Source organism: Elephantulus edwardii, unplaced genomic scaffold (genome assembly GCF_000299155.1).
Source record: "Elephantulus edwardii isolate Elephantulus edwardi_28Jun2011 unplaced genomic scaffold, EleEdw1.0 scaffold00080, whole genome shotgun sequence".
Lineage (NCBI taxonomy): Eukaryota > Metazoa > Chordata > Mammalia > Macroscelidea > Macroscelididae > Elephantulus > Elephantulus edwardii.
Genome location: NW_006399830.1, coordinates 3512592 through 3528742, shown reverse-complemented (window position 1 = coordinate 3528742; position 16151 = coordinate 3512592). Strand labels below are relative to the sequence as shown.

General features: G+C 42.9%; 1 protein-coding gene across 2 annotated transcripts in view; it reads left to right on the top strand.

Annotated features, from left to right (window-relative positions):
• LOC102869879 (cytochrome P450 3A12-like) overlaps nucleotides 1-3615 on the top strand; it is a 32406-nt gene extending 28791 nt beyond the window's left edge. For both annotated transcript variants that reach the window (XM_006889615.1, XM_006889614.1), the window contains exons 12-13: nucleotides 1562-1724; nucleotides 3520-3615. In XM_006889615.1, the coding sequence (XP_006889677.1) occupies nucleotides 1562-1724; nucleotides 3520-3615 (259 nt within the window). The remainder of the gene's footprint in view (nucleotides 1-1561; nucleotides 1725-3519) is intronic.
• Nucleotides 3616-16151: the final 12536 nt, after the last annotated feature.

The window sequence follows — 16151 nt, the reverse complement described above, 5'->3', positions numbered from 1 at the left end:
GAACAGGAACAAATATGGCAGCTTGAGAAGACAAAAATATTATCATAGAATGTACAAAGAGCTGAAATTGGAGAATAAAAAAGGAAGAATTTACTCAGCATTTCTCAAATTTCAAGAACTGAAAATCTAATTCAAGCCTCTAGTTGCAATACTGAGAAATGCTACAAGAAAAATCTTGAACGATCCAGGAAGCATGAAAAGAGGGTGGAGGGAATAAATAGAGTCACTGTGGGGAAAAAAAGTTGGTTGACATTGAAATATTTCAGGAAATACCATATGATAGAGAGCCAATGTTGATGGAGTGCCCTGGCAAAATACAAGTCCCCAGGAATCAATGGGATACAAATAACATGTTCCAATAGCAAGTGGAGCCCTGGACCTCATTACTAGTCTGGGCTAGGAAATTTGGAAGACAGCTATCTGACCAACTGACTGGAAGAGAGATATATTTTATGTTACTACAGAAGTAATTATATCGTAATTTCTGATGGCCATATATACACTTCATAGTTTATTGAACCACTTTTTATTTTTGTAATTTTTTTCTGTGCTTCTCTCTTTAATTCTCTGAATTTAACGTGAACTCCAGGAGCATTTCCACAGTCCATTTTTTACAATGTAGATTTCTTCATCACTGATAGTACTTTTAGAAGGAGTACATGAGAAGTTGTCTACGTCCTATATTTCTTATGCCATAGAAATGTAAGGTTCTTTCAAGCTCTACAGTTCCACCCTCTATAGCTTCAGGACCATAAAACTAGAGACCGCTCACTAGAATTTTTGATTCATCCATTGATCAAACAGGTATGAAGTGTTCACTATTTGTCACAGACTAGATCTGACAATGTGAACTTCAAATATTAAAAATCAAACCTACTGTCAATGACGAAGAATTTTTGATATATGCCCAAGTCTATAGAAGCTATCATTTGTTTCCACTAGCCCATCAACAGCCCCCCGAAACCATCCCTGCATGACTTTATACTAACCTTCTATTTCCCCCCTTATTCCCATATTATTTTGAAGCACATCACATTATTTGACCAATAGTTTTTAAATTATTCGCTAAGATATAAAGACTCTAGTAAAACCTCATAACTACAATACCATCATAATTTAATCAATGAATATTATTTTCCTAAATACAATAACAATATAGAAAATAAATGTGAATTAAATTGCATCAAACCTACCACAAATACAGCTTTTGTAGGATAAAAACTTCCAAAATAACTTTCATAGCATTCAAATCTCACTACCTTGAGTGTAATGATGATATTTAAAGTATGAACTTTGTAAGTAAACCACTTAAAATAAAAAAAAAATTAAAAAGTTTTCTTTAAGTGATATTCTTCTCATCTTCGCAATAAGCTCAAAGTTCCTATAGATAAAGGGAATGGAAATGTAACTTTAATTATTACGGCAAACAATAACAATATAAAATTCCAGTGACTAATCTATGAAAGCATCTTCTGTTCCATGCGTGTTAAGTGCAAATGCCAAATATGTAGCTTTTGTTGTTTTTACACTTTATTAACTTATTTTACTGTTATGGACCCAGGTTCAGTAAGGAAAACAAGGACAGCATTGACCCTTACTTATACCTGCCCTTCGGAACTGGACCCCGAAACTGCATTGGCATGAGGTTTGCTCTGATGAACATGAAATTTGCTATCGTCAGAATTCTACAGGAGTTCTCCGTGAAACCTTGTAAAGAAACCCAGGTCAGACAGTAAACTCTTGGCATAAATTATTTTCATTGACAGTATTTTTACTGAGGAATCTATATTTGTCTAGTTATGTTTCAATAAGTTAACCATAGGAACGATTTGAAGATTTTTATAAACTTTAATGGCCTTTAAACTTCTGGAGTTCTAAGTATGTGGCTTTACGAAAACTAGTCCATAAAGATAATTTAGAGTCAAAGACAATTAGGTAAGTGTGATAGGCTTACAGTCAATCCATTTAAACTAGAACAAAGTGTTGAATTCCCTTTCAATTCAGCTGCAAAGAGGGAGAAATGGTATGCCCAAAGCTCTTCTTGCCTGGTGGTGAGAAGCTGTGCTGCAATCCTGAAGGCACGTGGTTCAATTCCACCAGCTGCTCTGTGGGAGAAGTGTGGGAAGTCTCCTCCTATGCAATTTATTGCCTCTGAAAACCCACTGGAGGGTCAGCTATGGGCGGTTCTGACACAACAGCACACAACAACAACTGTTAGGTAGTACATGATGGCTCTGTTGTGATTTTTGAATGATTCCTTCCTCCAGCAGAATTGACAGACTCTTGTAATAGTGCTTCTCACCCACTACTTGTACATTAAAATCACTAAACAGTTCCCAAAGCTGAGTCATTTGAGAGATTCTTTTGTTATTAGCCTGATGTGACTTTAAAAGCTCACCTGTGGATTCTTTTGTACGTCCAAGGTTCACTGATTGAAACAAAACATTTCTTCCAGATACGAAAAATTCTCACAGTTCAGGATCACTCTAGCTAGTTCGTTTTTCTTCCCAGAATCCCTGTTCCAAACGAGCTGGACACCTTTGATAGCTTAACAACATCACGATAGTAGGAGTTAAGAATGGTTGTGTACCAGGCCTCCTGGTGTGTACAAACAGGGGACTCTGACATGAAGGAAAGCAGACCTGGAGTGGGATCCTCCTCGATATTCTCCTGCTGAAGGGTCTGTGCTATTCACCTTCTGCCATAATCTGTCTTTTGATATTTTTGAGTGAAGGCTTACCTTTCACTCAGCTAAGATCAGAATTTTACAGTAGTGGTGCCAACATTGAAGTGACAGTGAACTGAGGAACTCGAACCCCTTGTGAGAAAGCTGTACCTCAGCAAGTTTATAACTTACCTTAGAACCACAGAAGTAACCCTGCTGGCATAGTAGGTACGTGTGAGCTTCCAATCCAAAGGCGCGAAATTTGAACACACTAGCTGATCCATGGAAGAAATATAAGGCAGTCTTCTTGTCATTAAGATTCACAGCCTTTGGAACCCAGTGGAAGATCTTCCTGAGTTAGATCCTACTTGATGACCGACAGCTGGCTTGATTAGGAGCAAGAGACAGTGCTAGGAAAACAAAGGTGTCAAGTACAGGAAGACCTCTTCTCCTTGAATTAGCTGAGGTGGTGTGACTCTGGAAGGTAGGGACTGCCTGTGATTGCCAAAGTTCAGCAAAACTGACTCCATGTGATTGTTCAAGACTAGACTGTAATAAAGCATAAGACCTTGGTGTGCATTTGACATAAAATGTCTTAGTTTTATCTACCACTTAAATAGAAAAGAATACAAGACAACATGGCATTGTTTGTAAATATTTTGTTCAGTAAGGAAATGAGGGATTGCTTTCACGGCCTTGTCTTGGTAGAGCTCATAGAATAGTTATAAAGAAAAAGATACATGCCGGCAAATATTCGGAAGATATGTTGCTGCGTCCATCCGTATTGTCCTTACTTTGTTTTTGCTGTTGATGCAGCATTTATGTGTTCTAAATATGCTGTTTTATTGTTGCAGATTCCCATGAAAATTGGCAGAGAACCAATTCTCACACCAGCAGTGCCTGTTGTTCTAAAGTTTGAGTCCCGGGTTGGAATTGTAAATGGAGCCTGACTTTCCAACTTATTCTTCAAGGAAGCTGCTTTCCAGAAAATCAGAAGGCTGAATTGATCCTGTGAAGATGGGCTGGATCCAGCCTATTGCACTTAATTTTTAGAGATTTTGTGCATTCTTAATGTCCAATAAAATATTATATGTTGTATAAAATTAAGATGGCAATTAAATCAGGACCAGATAAGAAATACAGGTGGTTGTTGTTGCTGTTATTAGGTGCTGTCTAGTCGAGTACGGCTCACAGCGTCCTATGAACAGAAGACCCTGTGCCGTTCATACACTTCCTGGCACCCAAGAGCCCAATGTGGCAATCGCTGTGTCAGTCCACCTGGTCAAGGGTTTTCCTCTCCTGTGTCCACCCTCCACCCTTCCCAGCATCGTGTTCCTCTCCAAGGAATAGCCTCTCTTAGCAACATGCTCAAAGTATGCGAGGTGAAACCTCATCATTCCTGAAATACAAGTTACACAGTTTTTGTATAATATTTCTCTCCTTGCCTCCTTCCTTCTCCCTCCCATTCTAGCTTCTTCCCTCCCTCCCTCCTTACCTACCTCCATGTCTATCTTCTCTATCTGCCTGTATATGTCTGCCTGCCTGTCTGACTACTTACCTGCCATCACGCATACATGTGTGCCCACTGACCTACGTTTCTTTCTACCTTCCTCAATATTGGTCATTTCTAGATAGGTCTGTAACTATCATCTATTTTTTAGTCTATATTGTGAGACAGAAATTCTTGATGAGCCTCAGGCATTCCAGCCCCCTAGTATTTTAATTTTTCTATCACTGGCACATGCATGTAAGACCTTTCAGATAAACACTAACCCTAGTCTGTTTACAAGCACCAAAGAGATACTAAACAAAAATTGCCCACCTAAGTCTAGTCACCCTGGGTTCATGAGCAAAATAAAGGAAGATTATGATTCATTGCTTTTTGATGGCATGTTATGACACAATAGATAATTATAACACTTCATCTAGTAAGATGTGTAGAATCCTGAAGAATGATGAGAAGTGTAGAAAGTAATGCAATACAGTGAATCACAGACAATAGCAAAGGTATTGTAGATCAACTAGAGAAAGAGTGCCGGGTCTGAGCAGGGGTGGCCCTTGGCCGTGTGTTTCAGTATCACTCACTCTCACTGCTGTCCAGTTGGAACTACTCATAGTGGACCCTCCCTGTGTTTTCAGAGGCTGTAAATTGTGCGGGAGGAGATTGCCCATCATTCTCTCATGGATCCACTGTTGGATTTGAACCACCAAAGAGGCATTGAAGTAGAAGTGTAGATCCTTAAGGACTTGGGCACCTGAGATCCTTGTATCTCAATATAGTGAAAGAGGGAAGAGAAAGAAAGCCTGACACTGTTGTTAGTTTGGTGTCCTCACATTGACTGTTGTTGCGCTCTGGGCACCAGCAGTCAGGAAATCAAAAGCTGAATTGCACTGGGGAAATCTGCTGTTAGGGACTCTCCCAGGTACCGAGAAGCAATGATGTCAGTCTGGAGACTAAGGTGCACCTGATCCAGGTCATGGTCTTCACAATTACATGCTATGCTTCAGAGAGCTAGACAATGACTAAGGATGATAGAAGAAGGATTGAGACCTTCGAGTTGTGGTGCTGGAGAAGAGTCTTGAACATACCATGGACTGCCAAGAAAACAAATAGGTCTGTCTTGAAGAGATGAAACCAAGTCCGTCCTTGGACGCTAGGATTTTGAAGCTCTGTCTCACATACTTTGGGTGCATGGCCAGGAAGGATCAGTCCTTGGAGAAGGACATCATGCTCAGAAGGGTGGAGGGACAGCACAGGAGAGAAAGAGCCTGGAGGAGATGGATTGATATATAACTGGGGCAGTGGGGTCAGTGTGTCCAAGTCAGTGAGACTAACTCAGGACGGAACAGGCTTCAGAGCTGTTGTACGTACGGTTGCTATGAGTCACAGATGATTCGACAGCACATAACAACAATAACAACCACCACCACCATAACAACCACGTAGTGACCCGGTGAACAGCGGCTTGAAATCTGTTCTCTGCTCTGTCTTCCTCACAATCCCTGCCATGCTCCACTGCTGCAGTCCGTGTCTCTCCATCCCATGGAAGTTTCGCTTGCTGACCCTCTTCTTCTCCACGCGTCGTAGAATTGGAAGCACGTCCAAAGTAAGGAGGATGAAAAAAGAATATAGAATTAAACAAAAATAAAAAAGAAAAAGATCAACAAAACCAGCAGAGTGAGGAGGGTTACGTCCACCATCCTTGCTTCCAAGGCACATCTGGGTTTCACAGAAATATGTGTGAAGAAACATACACTCTTGGGAAGAAAGAAGTGATAATACAGCCACTTGATTACATAGTTCTCATATAACAAAACATCTAGACAGAATGATTTGCAGGACCCGGGAGCTCGGGACCATAGTCTCAGGGTACGTCAAAGCCAACCGGCACACAAAGGTTACAAAGACAATATTCTACGTACAGCTGTGGTGAGTCAGGCCTGATGTGCTGATGCTACTGGCCCATGGACCACACTCTGAGCAGCAAAGGTTTATCTGGAGCCCAAAACCCTTCCCTAATGGGTAGAGACGAAAATTCTTTACACATTTCCTACAATGCAATGATAGGGTTGCAAACTCTTTTAGAACAGTTTAATGTGTACTTTAGCTTAAACAATTTAAATTTTCTTGGAGAAGAAATATATCCTAATGTTTTACCTGGTGGTGTAGCTGGATGCTTGTTGAGATGGTAGCTCAAAGGTTGGTGGTTCAAATCCACACCATGGAAGAAATGTAGGCAATCTTTCGTAAAGATTACAGCTTTGGAAACCCAGTGTAGGGTAACCATGAATCAGAACAGACTTGGTGGCAGTGACTGTGTGTTTTAGAAGGTGATGTTAGGAATGTCCAACAGCCATAATTGTATATTAGAAGTGAAATCTCTTGAAATCGCCCAGTTGTACTGGGGGTGAACGCTCATAGCCTGTAGCAGGAGGTCAGGAGTAACATAGACTCGCGAAAAACCACTTTTAAAACAGTTTAATTTCCCAGCTCTCAGACATGGATCACACCGTGAACTGTGCCTCTGGCTTACTTTGCCATCTTACTCTGTGAGCATTTCACTGGGTTTCTTGTCACCTACACCGAGCGCCGTTTTTGCATTGGCAGCATCCGGTGTCTTTCCTCTGCTTTCAGCATTGGCTGATACGGAGCTGTTTATTCTTGCTGGTTATGAGACCACCAGCACAGCTCTTTCCTTCCTCAAGTATTTATTGGCACAAACCCTGATGCTCAGTGAAACTGCAAAAGGAAACCGATATGGCTTTGCCCAGTAGGGTGAGCGGGCACTGTGAGAAGAGGGAGGGTGACGGTGGATCTTAATAAGGACACCTGATCACGTTTTAGGGGGGACTTAAAAATATCTTAAATTTTATATTGGTTTGCATACAAAATTCATGTGCTTGGTGTTTTATTCACATACATTGTGATTTGATCCACATAGTCATTCATTCATTGTGTTTTGTACAACCATTCCTGTGCTTTGTGTTTTATAAAATTAATTGTCGTTGAGGTATGCCCACTCTTCCCCAGTCTTTTCAGGTCCCCACTGGATCTTCCCTAGTTTCAGGGGAGATTTTGAAGAAGGTAAGTGTTCATTGTCCCTCCACCCTTTTGTAGCTGTCCTTCTGAGAACATATTGTTGTTATGTGCCATCAAGCGGCCTGTAACTCATAGCGACGCTATCTATGTCCAACAGCCCTAAACCCTGCTCTATCCTGTGCAGTCTTATAGTCTCTGACACACCTACCCCATTACCCCAGTCACTGAATCAATTAAAAAAAGTCTCTTGGAATTGAAGAGGTTAGACTTCCATACTGAAGAAGCCAGGCCTAGGAGACGGCATCCTCTCTCTGTACAACCTTTCTTTCCTTCAGCAGATGTGGCCCATGGAGGTCTCCATGTGTCTCAGCTTTTCCTCTTGTCAAGGAAATTCCTAGTGCACAGACCTACTCCACTCCTGGGGATCGTTTTTTGGTTGCACCGAGTCTTTCCCCGCCCCAGCTCCTGAGATAAAAGCTGCTATGGGCAGCATCCCAGGGAAGCTTCCTCACTTCTCTCAGGGCTGTGATGGGATTAAGGTGTTACATTCCGTCCAAGGGGAGCTCTGGTGGCCTAGTGGCAAGAAGCTGCACTTCAATCCCAAAGGCACACGTTTCGAGGCCAACAGCTGCTCCACTGGAGAAAGATGGGCATTCTGAAAACCCACTGGAAGGTCAGCTATGGGTCAGTCCTGACTCTACAGTTCATAACAACAACCACCTCCCATCCAGACTATGGGGTTATCAGATGAGGGATCACGGCAGTTTCCACATCATACACATATTTTTTTTTTTTGAGGACACAGTCCAATTCAAGACACTAAGGCAGAGATAACCACTCCAGAGTGGCATCAAATGCTTAGAGGAAAATGCCTCCGGCTTCCGCTTAGGTAAAGGAATTCTGTTCGCCATATCTTTTGAATGGATGTCCCACAATTTGTTTATATAGTCACTTAATGAAGTGCTTATTGGTTTCTCCCATTTTTTGGCGATTATAAAGAAGTATCTGCAGATGATTGTATACAATTGTTGAGTTGTTGTTGTTGTTGTTGTTATGTGTCATCAAGTCGCCTGCAACCCATAGTGACCTTTTGAAGAGCACCTCTGAAGCCTGGCCTGTCCTGAGCCAGTCGTACTAATTTCAACATACCAACCCCCATTGTCCCAGTTACTGTGTTAATCCATGTCATCCCAGTCTTCCTCTCCTGTGCTATCCCACCAACACTTCTGAACATGTTGTGCTTCTCCCAGGACTGGTCCCTCTTGGCCATGTGCTCAAAGTACGTGAGATGGACCACAATTTAAAGGCATCAGTTCTTCTGCTGTCATCCTTGGTCATTGTCCAGCGAAGTGTTGAGTAGGTATTAGTTTTTCATATCATTTTGGTAAATACTCAGAAACATAATTTATGGATTTTGTGGTAAACCTATAAACATTGACTTTCTTTTTAAGAGATTGACAGATTGTCTTCCAAAAAAACCCTAGTACCTTTTTTGAACCCTGTAGGTAGAACTTTAAAAGAACGTGTTGAACGCCTTAATACGCAGTGAGCAGGCGTGACAGGAAAGTCCCCCACAGGGTCTTGTCCTGCACTCACCTAATGCTGCTCGTGTGACCTGAAACTCAAACTCTCCGCCTTTGCATTAACTTTACAGGGAATTAAGTGGCACAAAGCCTACCTTTGCCTGTTTGTTCCGTAAGAAACAGATTATTTTCATTGGTTAAGACAGGATCCTGGTTATATTTCATCCCAAACTAAGATTTGTTTTTTGCTATTGATAAAGGAATAGATTCCAACCCCTTGAACCAGGTGAGCAGGATAGTCATCTGAGTCTCAGTTGTAAAATCATCTTAGCTCTGTGTGTATTTTGGATAAAAAAAGAAAGATATTCTGTTTCTACTGGGTGGTATTTTTTTCCTCGCAAAAGAAAGAGTTTGATTGGGAGGAAGTAATGAGATTGTCAATTATTGTCAGGTGATATTCTACTCCGCTTGGTCTGGGAACTCACACACAAACTGCCAGTGTCTGTCATAACACCCGTCAGCCTTCTCTTCTGCTGAGAGAGATGGAATCCTTTGTCTGGAAGACTTGTGGAGAAAGGCTGTGGAAATTGCCAGGAAGACAGAAGGAAGCAGACATTGAACCCAATTCCTTTTGATCTCAGGTCTCTCATTTGCCATAGTTCTTTCTTCTTCTTGTTGTTGTCTGCGATAGCAAGCGTTAGATACTGCCCGTCCTGACGAACACAGGCCTTTGAGTCTTTTATATCGATAGCATTTCATTGGCATCAGTAAACACCAGAAAGCTACTAGCAGTCACCACATTTTAGTTTCTACACTTGTAACCTGGGGTTATGAGCAGTTGGCCTGACTTTGCAATGTCCAGGGAAGTTCCTGAAAGGGGCAGAACCGTCTAGAACTCTCTGGGTCATTTGTCCTTTGGCATCTTCCCGCTGCTGGTGTTTAAGTTTGCTGTGACTTCTTCCCTTAAAAACCTCTCTCAGCAGGTCTCCACTACAGACACCCTCCTGCCTCTTTGTTGAAAAGGTTGAAATTTATTATCTTTTTAAATTCTTTTTAAAGACTAGTTACCACAAGGGCCTGAGACGTAGCAGAGATTGTGAGGATGCGTAGAAGAGCGACACTGGATGCATCCACTTCCTAAACCACACACCTCTGGAAACTCTATGAACCTTGATAAATGTTGATAGTCGCAGAGGGGCTTCGGACCTCTGTTCGTAGGGTCGCTATGAGTCGTGCTCGACTCAAAGGCAATCAACAACAGTATGATAACATTTTAATCTCGCAGTGATTGTCTGCTTTTTGGGTTTCCATCACAGATGCAAAAATAAAGTTCCTCGTGCTTTCTGTCTGCCTGATGGTGGCAGTCGAGATTGAATAGAGGAATACAGAAATTACTGAATTTGTAAACCATTCCCTCTACAAGAGAATGAGAAACGTTTCAGAAACTCTTGTTTTCTGGTGAATCGCCCTTTAAAAACTTAGTTCAAAACCTCTGAAGTCTGAGAATTGAGATTCTTCAATTTGGAAAAAAAAACCCCAACCCACTTTTTTAAACTTAAATGGTAACAAAACACCCTAGGGAACATGGACGGAGAGTTCAATAAGATCCTTTAGGAATTTTAGGATAAGAATGAATACACTGATGGGAGCTCTGGTGGCAAGAAGCTGTGCTGCAATCCCGAAGGTGCACTGTTCGAATCCACCAGATTCTCGGCTGGAGAAAGAGGGGCAATCTCCTCCTGTACCAGTCAGATCTATTTGACAGTTGTTGTTGGTGTTAAGTGCCGTCGAGTTGTAGGCGACTCATAGTGACCCTATGAAAGTCCTCAACACTTGTGTGACTTTCGTCCTTTCTCCAGGTTCATAGGGTTTCTGGAGGCGTGGATGCCACTCCTGCTTCCCAGCTTACTTTAATCAGGGAGCTCCCAGCACTGTCCGCATGTGTAACCATTAATGCAAGTGGCTTACATAATTTTTAAAAGACCCTTTTGATATTTAACGAGAGCTGAGGGTGAAGTTCAAATAACTCATCTGTCTTCAAAGTGCCGGGGTCTTTGAACTCAGACATCATCACTTGGTTCGACACTATTATAGTTGTTGCTACCAAGTGCTATTGAGTTTGTTATGACTTGTAATGACTCTGTAGACAATAGAATAAAATATTTCGAGGTCTTGTATTGTCCCCACAATCACTGTCATGTTTGACCCAGTTGTTACAGCCACTGGGTCCATTCATCTCACTGAGGGTCTCCCTGGTTTTTTATGACCCTCCATTTTGACAAGTATGATGTCCTGTCCCCGACCGATGGCACTAGTTAGGCCCAGTAACACACATCAGGGTTCCTATCCAAGAGGAAGCCGCATGCCTGGAAAATCAGAGGGTGGATGAGAAGGAGGGAGTCCCACAGTAAGAGGAGTTGGCACCCGGAGACAGCGACACTGGCGCAGCAGCAGTTGTGAGACTGGCGCAGGATCGAGAAGTGTTTTATTCTCTTGGATGGCGGGTCATTATGAATTTGGAACGGATGTACCGGTGTTGTGGTTGCAGACTATCACATCAGAACAACCTATAGCTGGTCCTCCACGGGTTTTCAGAGCAGTAAATTGCACGGGTGGTGACTATCTATCTCCTACGGACAACTAAAAAAAATCATAGATTTATGGAGAGGCAGACACATGGACGTTCAACGTGACAGAGTTCACTCTCGGCACATTAACGAAACGCCACTAGAATCCTGCAAGGAGTGAAGGGACGCTTTCCTGGGGATGGGCCACCGGGCTGTCCTGATTCTGTCCGACAGACCTGCAGTGGAAGAGCCCGCGGTCATGTGCCAAACTCTCTCTGTGCTTAGGAGTTTTGCCAGTAAAAAGTGACAGTAGAGACAACCTCCTGTCACACAAGGCTGCATCTTAATGCTTTGAGAGAGTGTCTGAAATGTAGCACCCAGGCCTTATTATTCAGAATCCAGAATTTAAACCATTAACATGTTGTCATTCTCGTTTCAGATAAATACATTTAATATTTAAAGGAGATAGAATAATGCAATCAGGATGAATACCCTTTGTATTCCTTCTCAGTGTCAATTTCTTTCTCTCTTCCCCAGAGGCCGTATTATCATAAATCTGAGATGCATTTGTCTGCTTCATTTAAAATGACTTCATCACATGCTTCAACGAATATCTGTATCTCTCTCTCTCTATGATATTGCAGGGTTTTATGTTATATATTTTGAACTTTTTCCAATGTTTTAACAAGTTCTATGTAATACATAATGTACATATTAAAATTTGATGTTTTTATTCATTGCTTCTTCCAAAGCTTTAGTCATCTTAATGCATATGTAGTTAGCTTATTCATTTTAATGTGGGGCAGCTTTACATGGAAGGGCATTTCTGTAACTGATTTATAAATTTCAATTAAGATCGCTCCCATGCGCTTCCTCTTCCCAACAGAGCTACACCAAGCTTGAGGTGGAAAAGAGCAGAGATTCTTGGTTCGTATGTTAAATGCCTTTCCTGATAATGCCATTTGACTCTCTTGGATTAAACTGAGTGCCCCTAAAATATGTCTTTCCTTGCCTATGTCAAGAGTCTCAGGGTTTTGTACATGATGCTGTAATGTGCAAGTTATTTCATCATCTCCCACCATCTGAGAAGCCAATCAGATGTTAAAGGACCCAGGAGGGACGTGAACACTGGTAACCCCATCCGAGCGCAGTCTGATGTAAAGGGATTCCTTTGTGGAGTGGTCTCCGAAACCTCTTATCAGAAGAAAGGAGCAAGGAGAGGAGTTGAAAATGCAATCTCATTGCCAGTAAGTTGGAACCAACTCATAGCTGACCCACCATTGCAGGTTTGGAGGCTGTAAATCACACAAGAGGTGACTGCCCATCTTTTTACCGCGAAGCTGCTGGTAGATTTGAACCACTAGAGAGGGGCTGATAGTGGTTTAGCAAAGTCACAGCCTGTGGGCCATGTCATCAGAGCTCACCACCAGAGACGGTAGGTGCAACGAAGGAAGAATGGAGTGTGCCTTTGGGTCCCGGGATCCTGTGCTGAGAGACCTTTAGAACCAGGAGACACAAACAGAGAAAGCATTCCTCAAAAGCCAGCAGTCTAAAATGCAAAGTTTTAGTTTCTTTTTTAAAAAAATTGTGATTTTAATGAAAGTTTATAGGAAAGTTGAATTTCCCTTCATTCATGGTTGCAAATTTTCCTTCCTACCTTGCCCAGTTCACTAAAAAAGAAAAAAAATTCATTGTTGCATAATTCCCCCGCCCCCAGTTCACTTTGCTATGCACCTCTTATTCTGGACTGTTGTCTTACAAATAATGCCTCATCCTATATTCCTTTTAAACAGTCCTTCCCTTCGTCCACAACCTGCATTATGCGGATGACACAGCTTGACACGCTGAAAGGGAAGAGGACTTGGAATGCTGGCTGCGAAAGACCAAGGATGGCAGCATTCCATATGGATTACATGTAAATGTTTAAGAAAGCAAACTTCCTCACCACTGGGCTGACAGGCAGCATCACGACAGATGGAGAAAAGATTGAAATGGTCAATGATTTCTTTTTACTTGGATCCACAATCAACATTCATGGGACCAGCGGTTGAGAAATCAAGAGATGCGTTGCCCTGGGGAGATCCGCTGTCAAGGACCCACCCAAAGCGTTGAAGAGCAAGGATGTCGGTTTGAAGAGCACCTGATCCCGTCTTCACGTTTTCAATCGCTTCCTATGCATCTGAAAGTTGAGCAGTGAATAAGAACGACAGGACAACTGATGCCTTGGGATGTTGGCAGAGATGTTGGGTTAGGGTCCCCTTGACCTTCCAAAAGAACAAACACCTCCACCTCGGATTAAAACTATACCTGATCCTGCGCCGTCCTCACAAGCCTACCTCCACCATAGAAGATTGACCCAGTGTTACAGTGTGTCCATGCTTTAAACCATTACCATCCCATGTCAATCAAACTCCCCGATGGATGGATGATCACAGGCTTGGTCTCCTTCATTTCTTCAGGCACCTTCCCACAACCTCCGAGATATAATTAGAAAAACCCAACAACCCAACCATAGTGTTGTGTAAAACTATGGAAATATCTTGTTTGTTAGATGCTGTCCCGTTGACTCTAACTCATAGAAATCCCGTGTTCACCAGGAAAAGACACTGCTCCCACCTGGCCATGCTCGCAATTGCTGCTGTGTTTAACCCTTTGTTGCCAGCACTGTGCCAAGCAAATCCCGGATCTTCCTCTTTTTCAACAAGAACGACTTTACTCAGCATGCTACTCTCTTCCAGGGACCGAGACCAAGCGAGCGCATTTCCAGAGTAGTAAACTAGAGAACGTCTGGGCTTCCTCATTTCTAAGCATTCGGGCTGCACTTCTAAGGTTCTTAGACAGATTTGTTCATTCTTCGGCAAGTCCAGGGTTTATCTGATCCCCTTCATCAACACCACTCTAGGGATTCTTTGGTCTTCTTTATCCATTGTCCAATTTTCCGGCGCACGTGAGGGGATTGAAAACATGATGATTTAGATCCAGTGTCTGTAATTCTCAAAATGACATTTTCATACAACAGTATCACTCATTATTGTAGCGTTGGAACCAACTCCTGGCTGACACTTCAGCAGGTTTTCAGAGGCTGTCGATTGCTTGAGAGGAGGTTGCCTATCTTTCTTCTGTGGAGCAGCTGGTAGATTTGAACCACCAGATTTTGGATTAGAAGTCTAATCTCCTATCCAGTAGACCACCAGAGTTATCATAATACACTGTTGTGTGCCACTGAATTGGAAGTGACTCATCACTGACCCTCCAGTGGGCTCTCAGAGGCTTTAAGACATGGGGGAGGCTGTCCATCTTTCTTCTGTGGAGCAGCTGGAAGTTTTGAACAATTTACTTCTAGGTTGGAAGTGTTATCCCCCATCCACTAGGCTACTGCTGTAGCAATGAAGAGGGGGCAAGTAGGGGGTCCCAAAAGAGAAGAATCACGTCTCAAGGAAGGCTGAGCTTGGGCAGGACAGAAAAGCTTTTACAAAGACTACACTTGGGCTGGGTTTGGCTAAACAACAGGTTAAAGATCTCTAGGGAAGCGCATTCCAGACAGAGCAATCAGAACTAGGAAACCTCTGGTGGCTTATTGGTAAGGAGATGTGCTGCCAACCCAAAGGCACAGGGTTTGAATCCACCAGCTGCTCTGCAGGTGAGACATGTCCAATCAATTCCTGTGTGATTAACTGCCTCTAAAACACTGCTTGAGGGTCGGCTGTGAGTTGGTTCTGATTCAATGGCAAATAACAACACTCCCCCCCCCACTGTGGTGTGTAGAAAAGATAAGCCTAAGGGCGTTGGAATCATGGTGGAATCGCTGAGATCTGAGATCGAGTGGGGGCGGGGAAGGGTGTGAAAGGAAATGGCTGGAAGAGGGTTCATCCGTCCTGTCTTCACTCCCCTTTGGGAACGAGAGCGTTTACCCCCAAGTCAGTTATCACCAACTGACCCCTTGATGGCTTTTTAATGCAGGCGAGCTCACCTGAGGTTAGCTGGGTTTCCTTCAACCTTTGCACATCAAGTCAATGAAAGTCATCCTGGAATCCTCTGCATTTTCATCACAGATCTTTCCAGAACTTTCTATTTCTCTCAGCGGAGTTCTCTGCCTGACGTCATCCCAACCTCCTACCTCCTGCAGCCTCAGAACAGGAAAAGCATATCAAACAGAGAGAGGGATGATGAGAGAGGGAGAGGGGATCAAAGCCCGGGGGGAAATGGACTGATTTCCCAACTTTCCCACTGAAACCTGGGTTCCCCCGTCAGTCACCTTTCCGCTGCCTTCTCTCTGTAGGTGAAGCCGGGTGGGCCTTTACCTCCCTTTGTAGGGATAGAGGGTGTTGGATGTTCTTGACAAGGGTCCAGGGATGCGGAGAGAATCAAAGGAGATTACAGCCGAGCGCACACTCAAGTTTGAAGGGCGACATCAATGTGTAGGATTATCATTAATCTCCCATTGATGTCTCAGTGCTGGGCAGGGGGGTAAGCCTTCTCCTGTGGGGTTTCCATGGCAACGCAGGGCTATGATGCTCAAGTCCCCATCCTCAGCCCCCTTTTTCTGCCAGATCCAAAGTTTTGGCCCACTAATTTAATTGCTCTTGTGATTTGTTACCTAGCAGACCTCACTCTACATCAGGGGTCACCAGTATGTTCTGATAGTGCACATAGGTGTTTTTTTTTTAAACTTGTAGAATATGTAAAATGCATTTTTATTTTGTTGACAACATACAGGACTCAAACACCAAAACTAAACATTTTATTAACAAACAAAAAAGTTAAATCCACTGCTGTCACATTTATTCCTACTTACAGTGACCATGCAGGAAAGAGCAGAACAGTCACCGAGTCACCAAGGCTACCAGTGCCCACGC